The sequence below is a fragment of the Pelophylax lessonae genome (genome assembly GCF_965119305.1).
Source record: "Pelophylax lessonae genome assembly, chromosome: 8".
Taxonomy (NCBI): Eukaryota; Metazoa; Chordata; class Amphibia; order Anura; family Ranidae; genus Pelophylax; species Pelophylax lessonae.
This window is the reverse complement of record NC_138775.1, coordinates 293,426,919-293,453,179: the sequence shown is the minus strand read 5'-3', so window position 1 is coordinate 293,453,179 and position 26,261 is coordinate 293,426,919. Positions and strand designations below refer to the sequence as shown.

At 45.4% G+C, this 26,261-nt stretch overlaps 1 protein-coding gene across 7 annotated transcripts in view; it reads right to left on the bottom strand.

Moving 5' to 3' along the window:
- Window positions 1–9,473: 9,473 nt before the first annotated feature.
- The window catches only part of PTPRF (protein tyrosine phosphatase receptor type F), a 486,553-nt gene continuing 469,765 nt past the window's right edge, over window positions 9,474–26,261 (bottom strand). For all 7 annotated transcript variants that reach the window (XM_082265004.1, XM_082265006.1, XM_082265005.1 and 4 more), the window contains 3 exons: window positions 16,139–16,293; window positions 15,417–15,552; window positions 9,474–9,988 (listed from right to left, as the gene is read on the bottom strand). In XM_082265004.1, coding sequence (XP_082121130.1) covers window positions 9,920–9,988; window positions 15,417–15,552; window positions 16,139–16,293 — 360 coding nt within the window. In that variant the 3' untranslated portion in view covers window positions 9,474–9,919. The remainder of the gene's footprint in view (window positions 9,989–15,416; window positions 15,553–16,138; window positions 16,294–26,261) is intronic.

The following is a 26,261-nucleotide window of genomic DNA, read 5'->3' as shown; positions in this document are numbered from 1 at the left end:
TTATCCAAGTGAATGACCAGATACGGAGACTTGCAGGACAAAGCCGCCAGCTCCGACACTCTGCGAGCCGAAGTGATCGCCGCCAAAAAGGCGACCTTTTTGGACAACATAGACAACGAGATCTCCCTGATCTGTTCAAAAGGAGCACGTTGTAACACAGAACGAGATTCAAGTCCCAAGGAGGCAGAGGTTCCCTCCTAGGAGGGACCAGATGCCGCACCCCTTGAACAAAGGTGCCAACCAAGGAGTTAGAAGCCACAGGACGTTGAAAAAGAACGGCCAGCGCAGACACCTGACCCTTGATCGTAGCCAGCGCCAAACTCTGGTCGACACCCGTTTGAAAGAAGGACAACACTCGAGAAACCGAGTACGTGCGAGGTGAAAACCCCCTGGACTCACAGCAGGCAAAATAGGCCTTCCAAGTACGGTAATAGACCTTCCCTGAGGAAGGCTTCCTCGCGTTGATCAAAGTGCGAATGACCTCAGGGGAGAGACCCCTAGCCTTCAGGACCTCGGTCTCAACAGCCAGGCCATCAAAGCCAGCGACTGTAAAGCAGGATGGAATATCGGCCCTTGAGACAGGAGATCTTCTCGAAGAGGTAGACGCCATGGGGCGTTGACCGCCAGATTCACGAGGTCTGCGTACCAGGACCGGCGAGGCCAGTCTGGCGCCACAAGAATCACCGTGCTGCGTTCCGATTGCAACCTGCGAAGGAACCTGGACAGCAATTGAATCGGTGGAAACGCATACATCAGTCTGTACTGATGCCACGGGACCACCAACGCGTCTGCCCGAGGGTCGCGCGTCCTTGCCACGAACCTTCTCACCTTGTTGTTCAGACGAGATGCGAACAGGTCCACATCTGGAAACATAGAAACATAGAATGTGTCGGCAGATAAGAACCATTTGGCCCATCTAGTCTGCCCAATATATCTGAATCCTATGAATAGTCCCTGGCCCTATCTTATATGAAGGATAGCCTTATGCCTATCCCATGCATGCTTAAACTCCTTCACTGTATTTGCAGCTACCACTTCTGCAGGAAGGTTATTCCATGCATCCACTACTCTCTCAGTAAAGTAATACTTCCTCATATTACTTTTAAACCTTTGCCCCTCTAATTTAAAACTGTGTCCTCTTGTGGTAGTTTTTCTTCTTTTAAATATGCTCTCCTCCTTTACCGAGTTGATTCCCTTTATGTATTTAAAAGTTTCTATCATATCCCCTCTGTCTCTTCTTTCTTCCAAGCTATACATGTTAAGGTCCTTTAACCTTTCCTGGTAAGTTTTTTCCTGCAATCCATGTACTAGTTTAGTAGCTCTTCTCTGAACTCTCTCTAGAGTATCTATATCCTTCTGGAGATATGGCCTCCAGTACTGCGCACAATACTCCAAGTGAGGTCTCGCCAGTGTTCTGTACAGCGGCATAAGCACTTCTCTCTTTCTACTGCTTATACCTCTCCCTATACATCCAAGCATTCTGCTGGCATTTCGTGCTGCTCTATTACATTGTCTTCCCACCTTTAAGTCTTCTGAAATAATTACTCCTAAATCCCTTTCCTCAGATACTGAGGTCAGGACTGTGTCAAATATTCTATATTCTGCCCTTGGGTTTTTTACGTCCCAGGTGCATTATCTTACACTTATCCACATTAAATTTCAGTTGCCAGAGTTCTGACCATTCTTCTAGTTTTCCTAAATCCTTTTCCATTTGGCGTTTCCCTCCAGGAACATCAACCCTGTTACATATCTTTGTGTCATCAGCAAAAAGACAAACCTTACCATCGAGGCCTTTTGCAATATCACTTATGAAGATATTAAACAAAATTGGTCCCAGTACAGATCCCTGAGGTACCCCACTGGTAACATGACCTTGTTCTGAATGTTCTCCATTGACCACAACCCTCTGTTGTCTGTCACTCAGCCACTGCCTAATCCACTCAACAATATGGGAGTCCATGCTCAATGACTGCAGTTTATTGATAAGTCTTCTATGTGGGACAGTGTCAAAAGCCTTACTAAAATCTAGATATGCAATGTCTACTGCACCTCCACCGTCTATTATTTTAGTCACCCAGTCAAAAAAATCTATAAGATTTGTTTGACATGATCTCCCTGAAGTAAACCCATGTTGTTTTTCATCTTGCAATCCATGGGATTTAAGATGTTCCACAATCCTATCCTTTAATAGGGTTTCCATTAATTTGCCTACTATTGATGTCAGACTCACTGGTCTATAGTTGCTCGATTCCTCCCTACTACCTTTCTTGTGAATGGGCACGACATTTGCCAATTTCCAATCTTCCGGGACGACTCCTGTTACTAATGATTGGTTAAATAAATCTGTTAATGGTTTTGCCAGCTCACCACTAAGCTCTTTTAATAATTTTGGGTGTATCTCATCAGGACCCTGTGACTTATTTGTCTTCACTTTAGACAGCAATCTTAGAACGTCTTCCTCTGTAAAGACACATGCATCAAACGATTCATTAGTCATCCTTTCAGCCCTTTATTCTCTTCTACATACCTTCCGTCCTTTGTTTTTAATTTAGTTATTCCTTGTTTTAATTTCCTTTTTTCATTTATATATCTGAAGAATGTCTTATCCCCCTTTTTCATAGACTGAGCTAGTTTTTCTTCTGCCTGCGCTTTAGAAGTTCTTATAACTTGCTTGGCCTCTTTCTGCCTAATCTTGTAGATTTCCTTATCTTCATTGCTCTGGGTTTTTTTATAATTACAAAATGCTAGCTTTTTATTTTTAATGATTTGGGCCACTTCTGCTGAGTACCACAGTGGTCTCTTCCTTTTTTTGCTTTTACTGACAAGTCTAATGCAATTTTCTGTTGCCTTCAATAATGTACCTTTTAAATAGTCCCATTTCTCCTGGACTCCATGTAATCCGTACCAGTCTGATAAGGACTCATTTATGACTAATTTCATTTTTGAAAAGTCTGTTTTTCTAAAATCTAAAACTTTTGTTTTTGTGTGGTGTGACTCTTTCACAGTTCTTATATTAAACCACACTGACTGGTGATCACTGGATCCCAAGGTTTCGCCTACAGTGACATCATATACCGAATCCCCATTTGTGAATACCAGATCCAAAATGGCCTCCCTCCGGGTTGGCTCCTCAACCACTTGTTGCAGAGACAACCCCAGTAGGGAATTTAGAATATCTGTACTCCTGGTAGAACTTGCTATTTTGGTTTTCCAGTTTATATCTGGAAGATTGAAATCTCCCATAATGATAACTTCTCCTTTCATTGTCATTTTAGCTATTTCTTCAACTAGTAGATCATCTAGTTCTTTGACTTGACCAGATGGTCTATATATCACACCTACACGAGTTACTGCATGATTAGCAAACTGCAACGTAACCCAAACTGACTCTACGTTGGCTTCACCAACTTGTATTAGGTTAGATTTAATGCTATCTTTCACATACAGGGCCACTCCTCCTCCTTTCTTGCCTTCTCTGTCTCTTCTGTATAAAGAGTACCCTGGTATGGTTATGTCCCAGTCATTTCTTTCATTAAACCATGTCTCCGTAAAAGCCACTAAATCTACATTCTCAGATGCCATAATTGACCCAAGTTCATTGATTTTTTTACCTAAACTGCGAGCATTTGTAGACAGGACTCTGAGCTTATCATTTCTTAACCTCTGTGCTTCTGACCTGTTCTGGCATTGTTTCGGGGGGCAATTGGACTCTTGTAATTCCACTCTTTTGCCCCCCCTTCCTAGTTTAAATACTCTTTCGCAAATTCTTGGAGTTGTTCACTAAGTGCATTTGTTCCTTTGAGAGAAAGATGCAAACCATCTTTTTTGTACAGTTCCTTTCTATTCCAAGTAGAGCTATCATGAGAAACAAAGCCAAATCCTTGCTCTTGACACCATTTACTAAGCCATATGTTGAACTCCTTTATGCGCCTCTGCCTATCATTCTGAACATTATGCACAGGCAGAACTTCAGAAAATGAAATGGTGGATGCAAAATCCTGTACGTCATTTCCAAGTGTGATAAAAGATTTTTTCACCTCTGACACTTCATTGCAAGCCAGGTCATTTGTCCCTAGATGGAAGACCCCACTTTGCGCACAACATCTGGAAGACAGCTGGGTGGAGAGACCATTCCCCCTGATCCAGGGTCTGGCGACTCAGATAGTCCGCCTGCCAGTTCTCCACCCCCGGAATGTGAACTGCCGTTATCGCCGGGACATGAGTCTCGGTCCAAGACAGAATGTCGGCCACTTCCCGAGCTGCTCGGGCACTCCTGGTGCCCCCTTGGTGGTTGATGTAGGCCACCGCCGTGGCATTGTCCGTCTGCACCCGAACCGGACAGCCCTGCAGCCTGTGCGTCCAGCGACGAAGGCAGAGATTTATCGCACACAATTCCAGAATGTTGATCGGAAGGGAGGACTCCCCCCTCCGACCAAGTTCCCTGGGCGGACAGAACGCCCAGAACGCCACCCCAGCCCGACAGGCTGGCATCCGTGGTGATCACTGTCCATGAGATAGGACGAAAGGACTTGCCCCCCGATACCATCGGGGACTGGAGCCACCACAGAAGATCCCTTCTGGTGCGATGGCTCAACGAGATCTGAAGATCCAGAGATAGAGGTCGCCCGTCCCACCTGGACAGGATCTCCGCTTGGAGACCCCGCGTGTGAAACTGGGCGAAGGGAATCGCCTCGAAGGCCGAGACCATCAATCCCAGACATCTCATGCTCGTCCGCAGAGACGAGTGCGGAACGTCCCAGAGGGACCTGACTTCCTCCTGAAGAGTCCTGAGTTTGTCTTCCGGCAGGAAGACCTTCGCCTGGACCGAGTCCAGGATCATTCCCAGGTAGGGAAGACGAACCGACGGACTCAGCGTCGACTTTGCAAAATTTATCGTCCAACCAAACTCCTGCAGAGTTTGCATCGTGACGGACAGGTACTTTTCCAGACCCTGGCTGGTCGCAGACCGAACCAGAATGTCGTCCAGATACCCCAGGACAGAGATGCCCTGGGCTCTCAACAAAGCCAGAACGGGTGCAAGCACCTTGGTGAAAACCCGTGGAGCCGAGGCGAGACCAAAAGGTAACGCCACGAATTGGTAATGATCCTCCGCAATGGCGAATCGAAGGTACCTCTGGTGACCCTCGAAAATCGGGATGTGAAGGTACGCATCCTTCAAATCGATGGAGGCCATGAATTCCCCCGGAACCAGGGCAGCCACCACTGACCGCAGGGATTCCATGCGGAACTTGCGAACCCGCACAAAGCGGTTCAGAACCTTCAAGTCCAGAATTGGACGAACCTTGCCCTCCTTCCTGGGCACGGTGAACAGATTTGAATAAAACCCCCGAAATCTGTCCCGATGAGGCACCGGAACCACCACTCCCTGAGCCCTCAGGTCCCGCACCGCTAGGTGCAGATCCCGCAAACGCTCCGGAGACAGTTGAAGATTTGAGGGAAAGAATCTGCTCTCCGGCCGAGAGAGAAACTCGATCTTGTAGCCAGATCGAACTATTTCCTGAACCCACCGGTCCCGCACGCGGGCCAGCCAGGGTTGAAGAAAACCGAGCAAGCGTCCCCCCACCCCAGAACTGGGTGAGGGCGCCCCTTCAAGCCGCATTGTTATGGGCAGCGGGTCCGGACTGACCGGACTTCTGTTTACCAGACCACGGCTTCTTTTGGGAGCCTTGACCCTTGAATGGTTTGCCCTTGTAGTGCGACCGAAAGGCACGAAAGGACCCCTGAGGAGGCCGAAAATTAGTATGTTTCTTACCAGGAGCCCCCTTAGCCTTGGGGAAGTGGGGCAAGAGAGTGCTCTTACCGCCCGTGATCCCCTTTATCAACGTATCCAAGGATTCCCCAAAAAGGCGAGATCCATCATAAGGCAGATTGGCTAAGGTCTTGCGCGAAGATTGGTCCACAGACCAACACTTTAACCAAACCAGGCGGCGAGACAACACCGCCACGCTTTGTACACGTGCAGCCAACGGCACTAAATCCAAGTCCGCATCACACAGATACATGACACCCTGATGGATTTGATCCACCATATCCAATGTCGCCGGTGAGGCCGAATCAGCCACTAAGACGTGCCTAAGCACCTGCGTCCAACTTGCGACAGCCTGGGCTGCCATAAGAGAGGCAAACAGAGCTTTCAGCATCGAACCCGTAACAGAATAAGTATGACGGGCAAGAGACTCCATTCTCCTATCCGTGGCATCTCGGAACACCGGAGTATCCTCTGCAGGAATCGCAGTGGATTTATTCAAAACCGCAATTGCGTGATCCACCGGGGGTGGCACACACCACCGTTCATCAGTGGCAGGCGTGAAAGGATAACGCAGCCTGAACCTACTTGGCACAGCAAAAGGCTTGTGTAAATTGCGCCATTGTTCCTTAACAGCGCGCTGAAAATCATCAGTGCAGGGAAAGACCTGCGATGTCTTGCGTCTTTTCTGCGTCCCATAAGCCGCCAGGGCAGCAGGAGGACATGGCTCATCCTGCAAACGCAGCGTTTGTTTTATAGAAGCAACCAATTCATCCATGATTGCAAGCTCTTCAGGCGAGCCAGGGGGAGAATTATCAACCCCCTCAACCTCAGCCTCCACCTCGGACCCCACGAGATCCAGGGAGGAACGGGACCCCGATAAGGAGACCCCAGCCATAGCAGCCCCATCACCATCACCCTCAGAATCAGAGGAAACAGAAACTCTGGGTCTTTTAGTGGATTGAGCAGCCACCAGCATCTGCACCTGAGCAGCAAGGTTAGCCACCACTTCGGCTAAATCCCCCCCTGGGGGGGAAACAGCAGTCCCCTGGCTTCCCACCAAGGTGGCAGGAAATTTGCCCTCCTGAGAATCCATTGCCCCAAAAAAATATGCCGGAGAATAAAGGGTTAATTGCCCCTTTAACAAGCGCGGCGAGCGCAGCCCACCGCACACACACAAGCACAATGAGACCCCACAGGGACAAAACTGAACACAGGCAATGGATATAGGAAGAACAGAAGGATAAAACCTGAAGAGACCCCTGCTGTTGCTGCCGCCTCGATCGGTGCACCCAGGAAAGAGGAAGTGATGAAATCAGGGCGTTCTATTAAAGCCTATGGAAGGCTACAAGAAAATGGCCGCCCGCAGTGAAAACATGCGGCCGGAGCGAGCGCAGTCAAAATGGCGCCGTTTGGCGCCGAAACCGCCGCTCCCCCACTACTATGATGCATATAACACCACACATGTAAAAAACATGGCGGATCGCTGTATCGTGCCCCAAACATGACAAAACATGCCCCACAGCACACAGCCCTTCACACCTCACACAGGCTGACACAGACAGTGTCACACAGCCCCCCCCCCCTGCAGCCCACAGCGTGCAGCCAGAGCGATAGGGAGCCAAACGGTGTGAACAGAGGCAGGTTACACAGTCCCAGACTGACACCCCCCCGACAGACAGGTCCCCACATAGATACACTTACCTCTTAATGGCGTGGGGAACCCGCACAGGCGAACAAGCCGCTGCACATGAGGCAGGGAGAGTCGCATCCAGGACGCACAAAATCGGGGTTAAGAAACTGCACAGCGTCCAGTGAGGTAGCCACCTCACCAATCATCCCTGCACCGAACAGGGATGGGTCGTTCACTGTGCCAGGAGCGTTACCTGGCTGAACGCTCGAAGGCAGGCTGGGAAGCCACTGACCCACGACCTGCGACCAGGGGGATCAGCCCGAGACCCAGCCCGCACGAATCCTCTTCATCAGAAGAACTAACTAATGCTGACAAAAAGAACAGCTAAATAAAGAGAGAGAAAAAACTCAAACAAAAAATCAAAAAAGAAGAGAGAGGCTGAGGCAAAAAGCCCCAGCATAGAGAGATCCAGCTACTCCTGACAAGCTAGACATTGAAACTGAGAGATATGGTTGCAGGAAGTAGGAGGGTATTGACTGAGTGGACCACCCCCTGGGGGTGGGATATGTTAAAAGCTTTAATGTTAACATATTTTGTTGCCTAGCTACTCCTTCGGAGCAAAGTCTAATACCCCATTGTGACGAATAAGAAGATGGCGGCGACTGTCGGAGGACGTAAGAGAAATATATATTTATTCTTTCCCTGCTTCATTTAAAATACAAGCTGCAATTTCTGTTCCAAAATCAGCCCCATAAAGACATGGTGTGACCAGTTTGGTGTGGAGGAACTTAAGTGTCCTCCATAGAGCTCTGACCTCAACCCTACTGGGGTGAATTGGAAGGTGGACTGCAAGACTAGTCGTTTTTTGTTTTTTTTATTCTTTGGCGCCCAACGTGAGGCAGGACGTACAGTACAAGGCAGGTATTCTCGTCCAACATCATTATTGCTCCTTATCATCATTTTATAAATAGAAAAACTGTCCCTATGAGTAGCAGACATTCGGTCCTCATTGATTCTGCTGGGTGCATCGCTTCCATCCTTTCCGCCCTCTAAAATATCAACAAACATTGGACAAATTTGTATGAAACCTGATTATTCAAATTTATTAACACCGAGATTTTTTTTTTTTTTCTTTTCTGTTTTCGGCAAAGATGCAGGTATTAGTAGACTGAGTTTGCATGTATTTTTTTTTTTAGAATTTTTTTTTCTTGTTTTTATTAACAAATAGAAAACATACTGTGTACAACGGAGCAAACTCCTAACAGCACTAATGTATACACAAGGTAAAAATGGTCTCCTTATCCAACATTAGCGAGACGGCAGCCCTCTCCGGTCCTTCCGCAGGAAATGCATCGCGCATAATACGGGTTTCTTCGTTCATCCACCACCGGCTTTTTCTTGTCACATGGGGTACCCAGGACGCCGGACTAATACAGAGTACCTTTTTTTTTTAATGAGTACACGCTCTTTCCTGAAATATTTCTGTTAGAAGGTCCATAATTCTGTACATAATAATAACAAATGTTATTTTTTTTTTTCTAGAGAGAAGGAATCGGTATGTGGCACCGCTTTTAAAAGACTTCATAATTCTGAGGTTCCCCCCATCCCCATCATTACGCTAATATAATTGGGAAAGAAAAATATGTATCCTTCAAAAATGTTCATCCTACAACTCTGAGCAAATATATGTACTTTCTTCTCCTTGTTCCGCAACCTATGTGCCCCCCAAGTCCTCGAACCTCGTGTTGCGTCTCGCTCCAGGCGAGTGCTGCCCGTTGGCTGCAGGTTGGAAGAATTTAAAAAAAAAATAAAAATAATAATAAAAAAAGAAAAAAAAAGAGTAGATAATTAAAATATAAGGAACTGGGCAATGCTGATTTAACTTGGTCCCCTCATTGTCCACCCCTTTGTGCTATAGAGTCTGTTCATATTTCCATTGGCTCCTATGCGATCACGCTTTTACATGAGATGAAATATACATCAAGTTCGTCGGAAGTGGTCTCTTTAATATTTTTCCTTTCCGGGGTCCAGGCTCTCGTGTGCTTTTTTATTTTTTTTTCGCAGGGCTTGAAGCCTGGAGCGCAAAAGTTCTCGTAAATCACCTCTGGAATTATCTTTGCCTCTTAACAACATACTTAAAAATAACAATAAAATATAAAGATAAACAGAAAATGGCTTTCCTTATAGGGGAACACCAGACTTAAAAAAAAAAAATTCTAAAAAAAGTGATTAAAAATGATAAAAATAAGTAGGAATTTTCTTATTTTGTGTTTTTTCTTTTTCTTTTTTCCTTTGTGCCATAGTTAGGGCCGAAGAAGCAAGACCTGAATGGAGGGGGACAGGGATGAGTTGTGCTAAGTCCCAAGCAAGCCTCGCAAAGCTTTGCATTTATTTGTTTGTAAGTAGATGATGTTGGGAACGGCGCCTGGAATAGGAGGAGGGGCCTGGCACCGGTCGGTGGTACCGGGGTTCCTGGACGCTTCACTCCCAAGTCTGGCCGGCGGGGGGTTTAGCGGTAGTTATGTTGCATAGTGGTCGAAGCTGCCCAGGTACTCCAGTGCAGCCCTGTAGCACAGCTGATACTGGTCCTGCAGAGAGAGAAAGGGGACACTGGTCAGGGGGGAACAACAAAACACAACTTAACATACACAAAATATTTCAGGAAACACAGCGGGGATATTAGTGGCATTTAACCACTTCAATACCGGGCACCAGCATTGGGACAAGAGGTGGGCAGAAGGAGCGGCTGCCCTGGGCACAATGGTTATTTGCAGGAATGGGGGGGTGCAGTTTGGCATCTTTGCCCTGGGCACTGTATGGTCTTGTCCCGGCACTTTTACCCCCTCCCTTCCTAGGTAAATTTTCAGAGCTGTCGCACTTTGAATGACAATTGCATCATGCAACATTGTATCCAAACTAAATTTTATGCACACAAAGAGCTTTCTTTTGGTGGTATTTAATCATATAAATGATAAACTGGATAAACTTAACACAAACAAATCACCAGGTCCGGATGGCGTACATCCGAGAGTACTCAAGGAACTCAGTAAAGTTATATCGAGACCACTGTTCCTGATCTTTGCTAACAGTATTAGGACAGGAGATGTACCAGGGGATTGGAAGAAAGATAACATGATTCCGATATTCAAAAAGGGCCAGAGACATATCCCGGGAAATTATAGGCCTGTCAGTTTGACATCAATAGTATGTAAACTTCTGGAGGGGATGATAAGGGACTATATCGTAGAGTTTGCTAAGGACAACAGCATCATTAGTAGTAACCAGCACGGGTTTACAAATGGGCGTTCTTGTCAAACCAATCTCTTAGCATTCTACGAGGAGGTGAGCTGTGAGTTAGATAGGGGCAGACCAGTGGATGTGGTGTACTTGGATTTCGCTAAGGCGTTTGATACAGTTCCCCACAAGCGCTTAATTTATAAAATAAGGTCTGCAGGTATCGACAGCAGGGTTTGCTCTTGGATACGGAATTGGCTAAAAGGGCGTGTCCAAAGGGTGGTAATAAACAGCGCATACTCAGACTGGTCTGAGGTGGTAAGCGGGGTCCCCCAAGGCTCAGTCTTGGGACCAACCTTGTTCAATTTATTCATAAACAGCATTGAGGATGGGATCAGGAGTTCGATATCAGTTTTTGCAGATGACACAAAATTGGCCAGGGCAATAACTGCACAGCATGAAGCAGATATCCTACAGAATGACCTGGACCAAATTACAGAGTGGGCAACGACATGGCAAATGAGGTTTAACGTGGAGAAGTGTAAGGTTTTGCACTTGGGGACTAAAAACATAAAAACACAATACACGTTAGGAGGGGAACCCTTGGGGGAATCAAAAATGGAGAAGGATCTGGGAGTCTTGGTTGATGATAGACTAGGCAACAGCATGCAATGCCAAGCGGCAGCTGCCAAAGCCAGCAGAATATTAGCATGCATAAAGAAAGGGATGCATTCCAGAGATAAGACTATAATCCTTCCACTTTATAAAACTCTGGTCCGACCACATCTGGAGTATTCTGTCCAGTTCTGGTCGCCGGTCCTCAGGAGGGATGTGTTGGAGCTGGAGAGAGTCCAGAGAAGGGCAACTAAACTAATTAGGGGATTGGAGGACCTTGACTATGAAGAGCGTCTACAATCGCTCGATTTATTCTCCCTGGAGAAGAGACGTCTGAGGGGGGACATGATAGCAATTTATAAATATCTTAATGGGGATCCCAGCTTAGAAAAAAAGCTGTTCATTCGAAGGGATTGCATGAGGACTCGAGGGCATACAATGCGATTAGAGGAGAAGCGTTTTAACCTCAGGCAACGAGGAGGGTTCTTTACTGTTAGGGCTACAAGATTGTGGAATTCTCTACCACATGAGGTGGTTTCTGCGGGTAGTATGGTGGCTTTCAAAAGACTCTTAGATGTACATCTCAAGGATCAGAACATTCAGGGCTATGAGAGATGATTACAGCCACACACACCTACACAGGTTGAACTGGATGGACTATTGTCTTTATTCAACCTCACCTACTATGTAACTATATTCACCACTGAATTTTTTATTTTTTGCTAAACAAAAAAATACAGAATTTTTTTTTAAATACCGTATTTTCCGGCGTATAAGACGACCCCACTAATTTTCAAGGTAAAACATAGGTTTTGGGCTTTACCCGCCGTATAAGACTACCCCCCCCCCTTTCTGAAGTACTGTAAATGTATGGGAAAAGGATAGACAGTTGGAATCGGCGCTACCTGATATATAATGTGCCAAGATCTTATAGAATAGTAATATACCCAAACCGCAAATTAACAATCAATATATAGAAAGTGCAAATGTAAAAAATGACAAAAATGATATCTGGGTTGGATATACTGTATTTTCTGGGGTATCTGGGGTAAGACTACTTTTGAACCTCAAAAAAATCCCCCAAAAATGGGGGGTCGTCTTATACGCCGAGTATAATATCTCCAAGGTAACCTAAGTATAAGTATTACCGGTAGATGTAATCTCTCAAGACGCTGGCTGTGTGGGAATCCTGTACCGGTATACCGTATGTACCGTAGCTTTGGTTACATACAGTATACCGCGCTGAGCCAATCAGAGAGAGCGATGTATTCTATTATTGAATGCAAAGCCTGCTTGGATTGGTGGAGTAACATCAGCCCGCCTCTCTGACTCTGCCAATCCGAGCAGGCTTTGCATTCAATAATAGAAAACATTGCTCAGCGTGGTATACTGTATGTAGCCGAAGTTACGGTACATACGGTTTACCGGTACAGGATTCCTGCACAGCCAGCGTCTTGAGATTACATCTACTGGTAATACTTAGGGTACCTTGGAGATATGAGAGATTACATGTATTACAGTACTAGGTTCCCTTGGAGATTTATGAGAAATCTGATGTTTTTCAATGGTGTTGCCTTTCGGAAGGGGGGTAGTCTTATACGGCGAGTATAGCCCAAAACCTATGTTTTAACTTGAAAATTAGGGGGGTCGTCTTATACGCCGGAAAATACGGTATATACCTTAAAAAGTGCTATAAAGAATATCACAAGGTGTAAATAAAATAATTTAATGTAGAGTGCAAGAAATTGATACTTTATAAATGGTGCTCCAAGGTCTCAATGACCTGACTGATAAAGAAATATAATACAGTGGCAAAAATATATATATATATATATATATAGTGAAGTAAAACAAAGGAACACATCTCCTTCACATTTTTTATTTGTCTCACCCATCACGGACATTTATTGAAGCACAGTTCTTTGTAGAAGGGTTTTTTCCCTTGTTTTACTTGCACTCCACATTAAATTATTTTATTTGCACCTTGTGATATTCTTTATAGCACTTTTTAAGGTGTATATATCCAACCCAGATATCATTTTTGTCATTTTGCACATTTGTACTTTCTATATATTGATTGTTAATTTGCGGTTTGGGTATATTACTATTCTATAAGATCTTGTCACATTATATATTAGGTAGCGCCGATTCCAACCGTCTATCCTTTTCCCATACAAACTTGGCTCCTAATCCTAGGGGTTGGTTGGTGGCAGCTTCTACACCTGAAAATTTCTTTCAGTATTCCATAGCGCTGGTCACTCTCTTACCCATTATTCATTACTGTAAATGTAATCTCTCATATCTCCAAGGTACCGTAAGTATTACTGGTAGACGTAATCTCTCAAGGTGCTGGATGTCTGTGTCCTATTAATCTCCAAGGTACCGTAAGTAAGTTTTACCGGTAGATGTAATCTCTCAAGGCGCTGGCTGTGCCGGAATCCTGTACCGGTATATCGTATGTACTTCCGCTACTTACAGTATACTGCGGTGAGCCAATCACTGTGAGCAATGTATTCTATTATTGATTGCAAAGCATGCTCGGATTGGTGGAGTTGGAGAGGCGGGCTGATGTTACTCTCTCTGACTCCGCCAATCCGAGCAGGCTTTGCATTCAATAAAAGAAGACATCGCTCACCGCGATTGGTTCTGTGTTGTATACTGTATGTAGCCGAAGCTACGGTATACCGGTACAGGATTCCCGCACAGCCAGCGCCTTGAGAGATTACATCTACCGGTAATACTTACTCACGGTACCTTGGAGATTAATAGGCCACAGACAGCCAGCTCTTTGAGAGAATAAACTTACTTACCTTGGAGATTTTTATACTCCTGAGTATGAGGTTAAATGTTGTCTTATATGCTGGAAAATATGGTAACACGTTTTTCTCTGTTTCTGTTATAAAATGTTGCAAATAAATAATTGTTCTTCATGTATTTAGGCCAAAATATATTCTGCTACATTTCTTTGGTGAAAATAACCCAAATCAGTGTATAATATTTAATCTGTAGGAAAGTTCTACGGGATATATATCTGAAAATCAATGGCGGCTGGTGCATTGGGGGCGCCGCCCCCCCATCCATGCGTCCGGCCCCTTAATCTACATGCGGGGCGCCGGACGCATGGACTTCAATGGGGCTTTTTTTTTTTTTTCTTGGCATGTGATTAGAGACAGAGGCTCTAATAGGCTAAGAAAAAAAAGGGTGGGCACGGGGCGCAGTGCCCACCCAGTTGTGTGACAATAGCGAATGAGAATTCGCTATTGTCACACGGATCCTCCTCCTGGCCAATCAGGAAGCGGGTCTTGAGACCCATTTCCCGAGTGGCCGAAAGGGGAAGCCATGCATATTGGGCATGGACGAGGAGGGAGGAGATGCGGAAGACAGGAGGAAGAAGCTGCTGCTGTAGATATCCAGGCAGGATTGGCCAGGAAGATAATCCATTTGACAATAGCGAATATTCTTTCGTCTTTTGTCACACAACTGGGTGGGCTCAGGGCACCCCAAGCCCACCCTTTTTTGAAGCCTACTAGAGCCTCTGGTTCTAATCACGTGCTTCAAAAAAAAAAAAACCCATTGGAATCCATGCGTCCGGCGCCCTGCATGTAGTTTAGGGGGCCGGACGCATGGATGGGGGGAGCGGCGCCCCTGCGCCCCCAATGGACGGGCTGCCACTGGACACAGGAGTGATTGTTACCGATCGCTCACTGTGTTCATTCAGGAAAAGAAGGGGCCAGAAAATGACATACTTACTGGCCCATTCCCCCGCTCTATCTTGAGACATTCCCGTGTGTGCCTGCAGCAGCTGCTGTCGGGATCGAAGAGGGAAGCTGGCAGCGCTGTGGGGGGAAAGGGGCAAACAGGGGGGGGCCATGTTCTAGAACCAATCCCCCTGCAGTGCAGCAGGAGGAAGAAAGAGGAGGAGAAGCGGGCAGCACTACATGGGAAAGCAGAAGAGGATCGGTGTCTGCAATAAGACAGTTCAGCCAGACCTCCTGCTCAGCAGGTGCCTGGGCCCCCCTTTTGAACTGATGGGGCCCAGTACAGAAGAGCTGGCTGTACTGCCTTATCAACGGCCCTGTATGTAGGAATAACACAGCAAATACTATGCACAGCAATGATTTTCACCCATGAACAGGGGACGTGTCGGGTGAACGATGTGGGACTCACCTCTGTCTGTACCATGGCTGGTCTCTGTGTTCTCAGCGTCTTCACAGTCTGGAACATGTCCACCACCCCCTCGTACCTCATCCTCTCCAGCACGATGCTGAGTGTGATGAAGACTCCGGTCCGGCCCACGCCAGCGCTGTATAAACACAACAGATTAACACAAATGCCATAAAAACAACCACTTACACACCTCCCTAATGGATCTGAATATACACATTAGTGTTAAAGGGGAACTCCAGCCAAATGTGTATTTTTAGGCTGAGCACAGACTAGATAAAGGGTGTAGACTCCTGTCCGGTGTTATGGCTGTGTCCCCCATGGGGAGATATCCTCCATGTCCTGTCCTGGTAATAGAAATTCACTGGCAATCCAAACACTGGAAGTGTCATTGAAACGGCAGCAAATTTTTCGACAGGGGATGACTGCAAGAGGAGGGACTTCTGACTTTTTGTTGTGTCACCAGGACAGGAAGTGAGGGGGAATTCCCTACTGGGCCAAAGAAATAAATAACACAAGATAAAAGTTTAATCTGCTTATATTTTGCCTTCACCTATTCCCCCCCCCCCCAATCAGCATACTAATTAAATTTGTAGATAAAGCCCTTGTCTTTCTGGAAGATGGAGGGCTCTGATGATCTACTGTCTGCTCCTTGCCTTTCCCCCTATGGATATTATTATAGAGATAAGATGAATATGTTTAACGTAGCGGACCGCGTTCCTCACCTGCAGTGAACAGTGATGGGTCCGTCTTGTCCGAACTGTTCTTTCGTTTTGTGCACTTGTCCAATGAAGTCGATGAAGCCCTCTCCTGTTTTTGGCACTCCCTGCTCGGGCCAGTCTGTGAACTGGAACTGTCTGATTGTCCGAGACTGTCCGTCCTGCAGAACAAAGAGACCGTCAGATCTGAGAGGACCAAAAGGGCTTATGCAATAGGATCAGTTAAAGTGGATGTAAACCCGATTCATGAAATTAGACCTGGGCACATATATCTGTAGTGTTTACTTATCTCTCCCCAAAGCCCTAAGTCCCGTGTCTTTCTTCTGCTCCATTCCTCTGTTATCAGCATGATAACTTCTGACACGTTCTTCAAAACTGGATATAAAAGCAGCTGGAAATTTGTGTCGGGGTAAGTGCTTAGAGATAGTTTAGCAGAGAGCTGTTCTATTCACAGCACAACTCTTCATGTTTCTTCTTTCCCCTGCCTATGTGGAAGGGGGGGGGGGGGGTGTGCCTTCCCTCTGGATTATCGGGAGGGCCGATAAGCACTTTCCCCGATATATCGGAATCGCCCCCCGGAGGTTACCGATATTGCCGAAAGTGCTTGTACCGGAGGGATTCCTGCAGCTAGAGGCATCACCCTGGTACCGGCGTCCATAGCCGACGGTCGGCTGTCTTGTAATGACAACCACTAAGGCTGAGAAGCTGCTTGGTTGTCATTTCAAGGAGCGGGAGGGGACGTCATCGCCACCCCACCTCCCGCCACCTTATGCGGGTCGCACCCACAAGGGAGAGTCACAGCAAGATATCAATACCCATTGAATGCAAAGTCTGCAATTCAGAAATCATCCAGAATCACCATACAACTAATAGCTGAAGAGAGATTAAAGTCTGTCCATGACGGATGTTTCCCCTTTGGTAGAGCATTACCTTTTTTATATACTGGAATGCAGGATATTGAAATTGTTTGAGATGTCACATATCTAATAGTATGGTGTGTGTGTGTATATATATATATATATATATATATATATTATACACACACACACATTAGGGGAGTTGCCTCGTTAATAGGGGTTGCCATATTGAATATGGTATGCTGAAACATTGTTTTTAGGGGATTGGAAACCCCAGTTTGTGCAATAAAATGTATACTTTTTAAAAATGTGAGTTTATTGGGAAATTCACTCTGACAGAAGGATTCAACACCTTTAAAATCCCTGTGCTCCCCCCCCCCCCTTCTTTTTTTTTTTTTTTTGCTAGACTATAGGGATGTGGTCAGGGCCGCTGATAGAAATCATGGGGCCCCGTACAGCCTACCTGATGGGGCCCCTTAAGCCCCACCCCTGGCCCCTCCCCAGACCCCGCCCCTGGCCCCTCCCTAGACCCTGCCTGGAAACAAAGTGCAGTTTTGTCTTTAACCACTTACCGCCCGCCCGCCGTCATATGACGGCGGGACGGTGCGGCTATTATCCTGGGCGGACGTCATATGACGTCCGCCCATTCAAGCACGGCAGGCGCGCGATCGCGGGCGCGCCGCCGTGCACTGCCGGTGTCGGTGTGTCCCCGGGACACAGCCGGTCACCGGCAGGGGGGAAACAGCCAATAGGCATGGCTGTTTCCCACGTGATCGGCTGTGTTCCAATGACACAGCCGATCACAATGGAGGCGGCCGGGAGATGACCGCGCATGCGCGATCGGGAGCGCGCAGCGCGGTCATGTCGGTGGCACTGTGTTCCGTAGGAACACAGCTGTCACCGGCAGTAGTAAACAGTCACTGACAGTGACTGTTTACTATGTGATCGGCTGTGAATCCATTCACAGCCGATCACAAAATGTAAACAAAGAGCAGTAACTCACTGTTACTAGCTCTTCTCTCCTCATACAGCTTCCAGTATGAGGGGAGAAGAGCTAGAAATAGTGAGTTACTGCTCTGTACACATGTAAAAAGTAAAATCACACTAAAATCACACTAATAAAGGTCCCCACACAGTCCCCAGCCCCCCCCAATGTCACCTGTCACCCAACAGTCACCTCATCAGTGCCCAGAAATTGACACCCATAACGTTCACATGTGAGCGCAGCGTTCGCGGGCAAAATCACCACGATTCTGCCCGCGATCCGGAAATCATTGCAAATTGCGGGACGCCTGTGCGTTGCCCGTGATTTGCAATAGCACCCCAAACGCTGTGCGATGTTGCCGCCATTTCCGCCTGCCGAATCGCAGTAACATCGCGCAAACATCGCATGACGCCCAAAAAAGTACAAGAGTTTCTTTGGGGCGTGATGCGTTGTTTGCGTGATGTTACCGCGATTCGGCAGGCGGAAACATCGCACAGCGGGCAACGCACAGGCGTCCCGCCATTTGCAATGATTTCTGGATCGCGGGCAGAATCGCAGTGATTCTGCCCGCGATCGCTACGCTCACATGTGAATGTAGCCTAAAGTTCACCGGTCACCAGAGACTGCCAACAGTACCGCCGTGCACCATCGCCCGTCACCTGTCACCCATCAGTGACCATCGCCCCGTCACCTGTCACCCCATCAATCACCGTCACCTGTCACCCCATCAGTCATCGTCATCTGTCACCCCATCAGTCATCGTAACCTGTCACCCCATCAGTCACCGTCACCTGTCACCCCATCAGTCATCGTCACCTGTCACCCCATCAGTCACCGTCATCTGTCACCCTATCAATCATCGTCACTTGACACCCCATCAGTGATCGTCACTTGTCACCCCATCAATCATCGTCACATGTCACCCGGTCAGTGATTGTCATCTGTCACCTCATCAATCATCGTCACCTGTCACCTCATCAATCATCATCACCTGTCACCCCATCAGTCATCATCACCTGTCACCCCATCCGTCATCGTCACCTGTCACCCCATCAGTCATCGTCACCTGTCACCCCATCAGTCATCGTCACCTGTTTGCCATATACATGCAATCACTTACTGACCGCCTAACGACTATATGCGTCGGCCATTAAAAGCTAAATACTGGGGTTATGGCAGCAGATAGCCCCCATAACCCCGGTATTTTTTGAAACGGCGGGCGGTCGGCTTTCAGATAAGGGTGGTCCCAGTGGCGGATTCGCCGCGGAATTACCCTTACGGTGCAGGGGAAGAGGTGCCCCCCCCCCCCTCCTGCCGCGTCCCAGACGTTTTCCCAGCTTACCGGACCCGCCGGCAGCGGGGAAAACTATCCGGTCCCGGATCCTCAGAGACAGGAAGTCGAGTGAGGGCAAGATGGCCCTCACTCAACTCTATGGTCTTGGAGGACCGGAGCTACGTCAAAAGACGTTGCCTAGCAACCGGTTTAAAGGGCCGCTTTTTTTTTTTGCTTTTTTTTTTTTCCTCTTTCAACAATTTTTTTTTTTTTTTTCTTTTTTAGTGTAGTTGTGAGGTGTGAGGTCTTTTTGACCCCAGATCTCACAATAAAGAGGACCTGTCATGCCTATTTCTATTACAAGGGATGTTTACATTCCTTGTAATAGGAATAAAAATTATCAAAACATTTTTTTTTTTTAAACTGTGTAAAAATAAAAAAATAATAAATAAAATAAATAGGAAAAAAAAAAAAAAAAAAAAATTAAAGCGCCCTGTCCCCGTTAGCTCGCGCGCAGAAGCAAACGCATACGCAAGTCCCGCCCACATATGTAAACGGTGTTCAAACCATACATGTGAGGTATCGCCGCGATCGTTAGAGCGAGAGCAATAATTTAAGCCCTAGACCTCTTCTGTAACTCTAAGCTAGTAACCTGCAGAAATTTTTAAAATGTTGCCTATGGGGATTTTTAAGTACCAATGTTTGGCGCCATTCTGTGAGCATGCGCAATTTTGAAGAATGACATGTTGGGTATCTAATTACTCGGCGTAACATTATCGTTCACATTATGGAAAAAAAATTTGCTAAATTTACTGTTTTCTTATTTTTTAGATCAAAAAAGTGATTTTTTTTCAAAAAAATCGCATTTGGAAGACTGCTGCGCAAATATGGTGTGATAAAAAATATTGCAACGATCTCCATTTTATTCTCTAGGGTCTCTGCTAAAAAAAAATATATAATGTTTGGGGGTTCCAAGTAGTTTTCTAGCAAAAAAATGATTTTAGCTTGTAAACACCAAGTGTCAAAAATAGGCCCAGTCTTAAAGTGGATAAATGGACAACTTTGTGTAAAGCGCTACTTGGATGTTAGGCCTATGTATGTGGCCAGGCTGTGAAAAAGTGTTACACATGTGGTATCGCCATACTCAGGAGGAATAGCAGAATGTATTTTGGGGTGCAATTTTTGCTATATACATGCTATGTGTTAGAAATATTGCATAAATGGACAGCTTTGTGTAAAAAAAAATGTGTTTTCATTTTCTTTCCACATTTTCCAAAAACTTGTGGAAAAAAATGACATATTCAAAAGACTCATTATGCCTCAAAAATTATACGTTGGGGTGTTTGCTTTCCAAAATGGGGTCATTTTATAGGGGTTTCCATTGTCCTGGTGCTCCAGGGCCTTCAAAAGTACGATAGGTTGTCAGGAAATTATATGTGAAATTTGTGCTCCTAGAATGCCGGACGGTGCTGGTTGGATGTTAGGCCTCTGTATGTGGCCAGGCTGTGAAAAAGTCTCACACATGTGGTATCGCCATACTCAGAAGGAGTAGTAGAATGTGTTTTGGGGTGTAGTTGCAAGTATACATGTGCTGTGTGAGAGAAATAACCTGTTAATACGGCAATTTGTAAAAAAAAATAAAATAAAAAAAAAAATCTTCATTTTGCAAAGCATTGTGGGAAAAAATGACAACTTCAAAAAACTCACCATGCCCCTTATTAAATACCTTGGAATGTCTACTTTCCAAAAAGGGGTCATTTGGGGGGTATTTGTACTTTCCTGACTTTTTAGTGTCTCAAGAAATGAGATAGGCCTTCAGTACATCAGGTGTGATCAAGTGTGATCAATTTTCAATGATTCGCACCATAGCTTGTGGACTCTATAACTTTCACAAAGACCAAATAATATACACTTACTTGGGTTATTTTTACCAAAGATAAGTAGCAGTATAAATTTTGGCCAAAATTTGTGAAGAAAAATTACTAATTTGCAAAATTTTATGACAGAAACAAAGAAAAATGCGTTTTTTCACAATATTTTCAGTCTTTTTTTATTTATAGCACAAAAAATAAAAAACCCAGTAGTGATTAAATACCATCAAAAGAAAGCTCTATTTGTGTGAAAAAAAGGACACAATTTTTGTATGGGTACAGTGTTGCATGACTGAGTAATTCTCAGTCAAAGTGTGAGAGCGCTGAAAGCTGAAAATCGGTCTGGGCAGGAAGGGGGTGAAAGTGCACTGTAGGTAAGTGGTTAAGTGATATTTATCTTCCTCCAGCCAGTTATAGGTTTGATTATCCAAAAGGAATACTGATTTCAGAGGGGAACAGACCTCTTTTATCTCAGGATAGCTCTATGAAATAAATACCGCATATTTCAATGGAATAACGCAGGCCATAGTTTACAAGCATTTTTTGCTGAATGGCAAAACATTTTTTGAAAAATGCTATGAGCTTTTTTAACACTGCTCTTAAAGCGGTAGATAGGTTTCAGGGATGGAGCCCAGTGTCTTAAGATACTATCAGCTCAAAAACACTCATGGTTGCTCAAAAATAAAAATCCTAGATATCCACTGCTTACTGGCCCTATAATCTATTTTTTCCTGAAATAGTGGTTTTCTGCCTCCTTGTAATGTCCTCTGTGAGCTCCAGAAGCTCTCCTTTCCACTTTCCCTGTATCAGGAAGACGGAGCACTGCAGAAGAATGTTGGAGATTTGGAGTAGGCTGAGTGCAATAGAAGGGACTTTAAAGTGATTGTAAAGTCTTGTTCCCCATTCGCACCTGAGACCTTGTAACGAGTCACATGACACCGGGGAGGGAAAATGGCTAATTGGGCCCAATTTGGGCATTTTCACTTAGGGGTGTACTCACTTTTGTTGCCAGTGGTTTAGACATTAATGGCTGTGTGTTATTTTGAGGGGACAGCAAATTTACACTGTTATACAAGCTGTACACTCACTACTTTACATTGTAGCAAAGTGTCATTTCTTCAGTGTTGTCACATAAAAAGATAGAATAAATTATTTACAAAAATGTGAGGGGTGTACTCACTTCTGTGAGATACTGTATATTTAAAGCAGTCCTAAACCCAAAAGCAGACATTTAGTATATTGCATTGCATTAGTTTTCTTTTTTAGACTCTCTTTCCTTAATTTTTATATGGTGATTTAGCTAGTAAGTCTTTTGTCTTTCAAAAGAACAAGCTCTCCTGGAGATGTATCAGTTTACAGAGATGAGAGAAACCATTTACCACTGAGAAGGGGCTTACAATGATCAGCTTCTTATGAGCTTTTAGTTATTCATGTAAAATCTTCACAGATCCCAGGAGGCTACAGAAGCTGGGAGTGACACACAGTGGTCTGCTACAGGCACTCCTATGGAATGCTGTGTAGCACAGGAAAATATTTTTTCAGCTTCTGGGTTTAGTGTTAAGTGCCGGTTCACATAAATGCAATGCGGGAACCCTGTGAATCCACTGCAGGTTCCTGCATCACATTCAAATCACAAGCAGTTCACACTGCCATATGCGAATTGTTGGGGGTGTCAATACAGGGTTAACAACACCTCCAGATCAGTTTGCATATCGCAGTGCGAACTGTCAGTTCGAACATGAATCGCATAGGTGTGAACCACCATGCGATCCAATTCTGCTGCGGACCAAAAAAGAAGGGTCCTGTGCGAGTTGTGTCCGAATGCGATGCAAATTCAGCCATACAATCTGTATGGCTGAATTTGCATCGCACAGACATCGCATGTGATTTGCAGAGCAGTGCGCTCCAAATCATATGCGATGTCTGATATCGTACTAATGTGAACCAGGACTAAATCCTGGCTTTCACAGACAGTCGGTGATTCTAGTACTAAATTCAAAGGGAGGCACACAGAAAATGCTGGGGCTAAGCTAACTGTTTTGAAATAGCACTTTGGTGGCTCTGAAATAAATTGCCGCCACTGCTATCCCTACCCCGGTGGTGATGGGAACTCAGGCCCTTATATACATGGAGGCTAAAAATAAGCTGGGCATACAATTTCTGCACCTGAGGAGCTGCAGGTGCCACTGTATACAGCCTTCTATACAAGTTCCTGTTCTCTTGATAAAAGCTGATGCTTCAAATACTGTATATAGATTGTCCAGTTCATCTCACTGCTCCTCTCTGCACTCTCTTCTGTTCTCTGTCTCTCTCTTCCCTCCCTCAGTCGTTCACTCTGTTCCTTTATTTTTTTTTGGTAGCTCATCCTTTCCTCTCTCTCCATATATCTTTCTGCTCTCTCTTTTTCCCCTCTCTGCCCATTTCTCTTTCTGTATCTATGATATATATTCATTCTCTCTCTCTGCTGTATCTCTATCATTTCAGTCTCTCTCCCTCTCTATCTATCTTTATTTTGTGATATATAATCTTTAACTCTCTGTCTCTTTCTCTCTTCTTCTCTTTCTTTCTCTATCTTTCTCTATCTCTCTCTCTCTCTTTCTCTCTCTCTCTCTTTATTTCTCACTCTCTCCGCCCCTCTCTCTTTCTGCCTACCTCTCTGCTTCTTTCTCCATTTCTCTTTTTCTCTCTCTCTCTCTATCTCTCTCCATCTTTATCTTATATTATATAATATTTATCAATCTGTCTTTTTCTGTCTGCCCCTCCATCTGTAATTCTCTCTATCTCGTTTTCTCTATCTCTCTCTTTCAGTCTCTTTCCCCTTTCATCTCTCTCTCTCTTTATCCCTCTCTTTCTCTATTGCTCTCTCCATCTCCCTCTCTTTCTCCATCTCTCTCTCTCTGTCCACCGCTCTCTCTATAATATTTATCTGTCTCTTTCTCTCAGTCTCTCTCTTTCTGTCTGCCCCTCCGTCTCTAATTCTCTCTATATCTTGTTTTCTCCATCTCTTTCCCCTTTCATCTCTCTTTTTCTCTCCCTCTCTTTCTCTTTCTGTCTCTCTCTCCATCTCTTTTCTCCTCTCAGTCTCTCTCTCTCCCATCTATATATCTGTCTCTTCTCCTCTCAGTCTCTCTCTCTCCCATCTATATATCTTTCTCTTCTCCTCTCAGTCTCTCTCTCTCCCATCTATATATCTCTCTTTTCTCCTCTCAGTCTCTCTCTCTCCCATCTATATATCTCTCTCTTCTCCTCTCAGTCTCTCTCTCTCCCATCTATATATCTCTCTCTTCTCCTCTCAGTCTCTCTCTCTCTCCCATCTATACCTCTCTCTCTTCTCCTCTCAGTCTCTCTCTCTCCCATCTATATATCTCTCTCTTCTCCTCTCAGTCTCTCTCTCTCTCCCATCTATACCTCTCTCTCTTCTCCACTCAGTCTCTCTCTCTCCCATCTATATATCTCTATCTTCTCCTCTCAGTCTCTCTCTCTCTCCCATCTATACCTCTCTATCTTCTCCTCTCAGTCTCTCTCTCTCCCATCTATATATCTCTCTCTTCTCCTCTCAGTCTCTCTCTCTCCCATCTATATATCTCTCTCTTCTCCTCTCAGTCTCTCTCTCTCCCATCTATATATCTCTCTCTTCTCCTCTCAGTCTCTCTCTCTCCCATCTATATATCTCTCTCTTCTCCTCTCAGTCTCTCTCTCTCCCATCTATATATCTCTCTCTTCTCCTCTCAGTCTCTCTCTCTCCCATCTATATATCTCGCTCTTCTCCTCTCAGTCTCTCTCTCTCTCCCATCTATATATATCTCTCTCTCTCTCCCATCTATATATCTCTCTCTTCTCCTCTCAGTCTCTCTCTCTCTCCCATCTATATATCTCGCTCTTCTCCTCTCAGTCTCTCTCTCTCTCCCATCTATATATCTCTCTCTCCCATCTATATATCTGTCTCTTCTCCTCTCAGTCTCTCTCTCTCCCATCTATATATCTCGCTCTTCTCCTCTCAGTCTCTCTCTCTCTCCCATCTATATATCTCTCTCTCTCTCTCTCCCATCTATATATCTCTCTCTTCTCCTCTCAGTCTCTCTCTCTCTCCCATCTATATATCTCTCTCTTCTCCTCTCAGTCTCTCTCTCTCTCCCATCTATATACCTCTCTCTTCTCCTCTCAGTCTCTCTCTCTCCCATCTATATCTCTCTCTCTTCTCCTCTCTCTCTCTCTCTCCCTCTCCCATCTATATACCTCTCTCTTCTCCTCTCAGTCTCTCTCTCTCCCATCTATATCTCTCTCTCTTCTCCTCTCTCTCTCTCTCTCTCCCTCTCCCATCTATATACCTCTCTCTTCTCCTCTCAGTCTCTCTCTCTCCCATCTATATATCTCTCTCTTCTCCTCTCAGTCTCTCTCTCTCCCATCTATATCTCTCTCTCTTCTCCTCTCTCTCTCTCTCTCTCCCTCTCCCATCTATATACCTCTCTCTTCTCCTCTCAGTCTCTCTCTCTCCCATCTATATATCTCTCTCTTCTCCTCTCAGTCTCTCTCTCTCCCATCTATATATCTCTCTTTTCTCCTCTCTCTCTCTCTCTCCCTCTCCCATCTATATACCTCTCTCTTCTCCTCTCAGTCTCTCTCTCTCCCATCTATATATCTCTCTCTTCTCCTCTCAGTCTCTCTCTCTCCCATCTATATATCTCTCTCTTCTCCTCTCAGTCTCTCTCTCTCCCATCTATATATCTCTCTCTTCTCCTCTCAGTCTCTCTCTCTCCCATCTATATCTCTCTCTCTTCTCCTCTCTCTCTCTCTCTCCCTCTCCCATCTATATACCTCTCTCTTCTCCTCTCAGTCTCTCTCTCTCCCATCTATATATCTCTCTCTTCTCCTCTCAGTCTCTCTCTCTCCCATCTATATATCTCTCTCTTCTCCTCTCAGTCTCTCTCTCTCCCATCTATATATCTGTCTCTTCTCCTCTCAGTCTCTCTCTCTCCCATCTATATATCTGTCTCTTCTCCTCTCAGTCTCTCTCTCTCCCATCTATATATCTCTCTCTTCTCCTCTCAGTCTCTCTCTCTCTCCCATCTATATATCTCTCTCTTCTCCTCTCAGTCTCTCTCTCTCCCATCTATATATCTCTCTCTTCTCCTCTCAGTCTCTC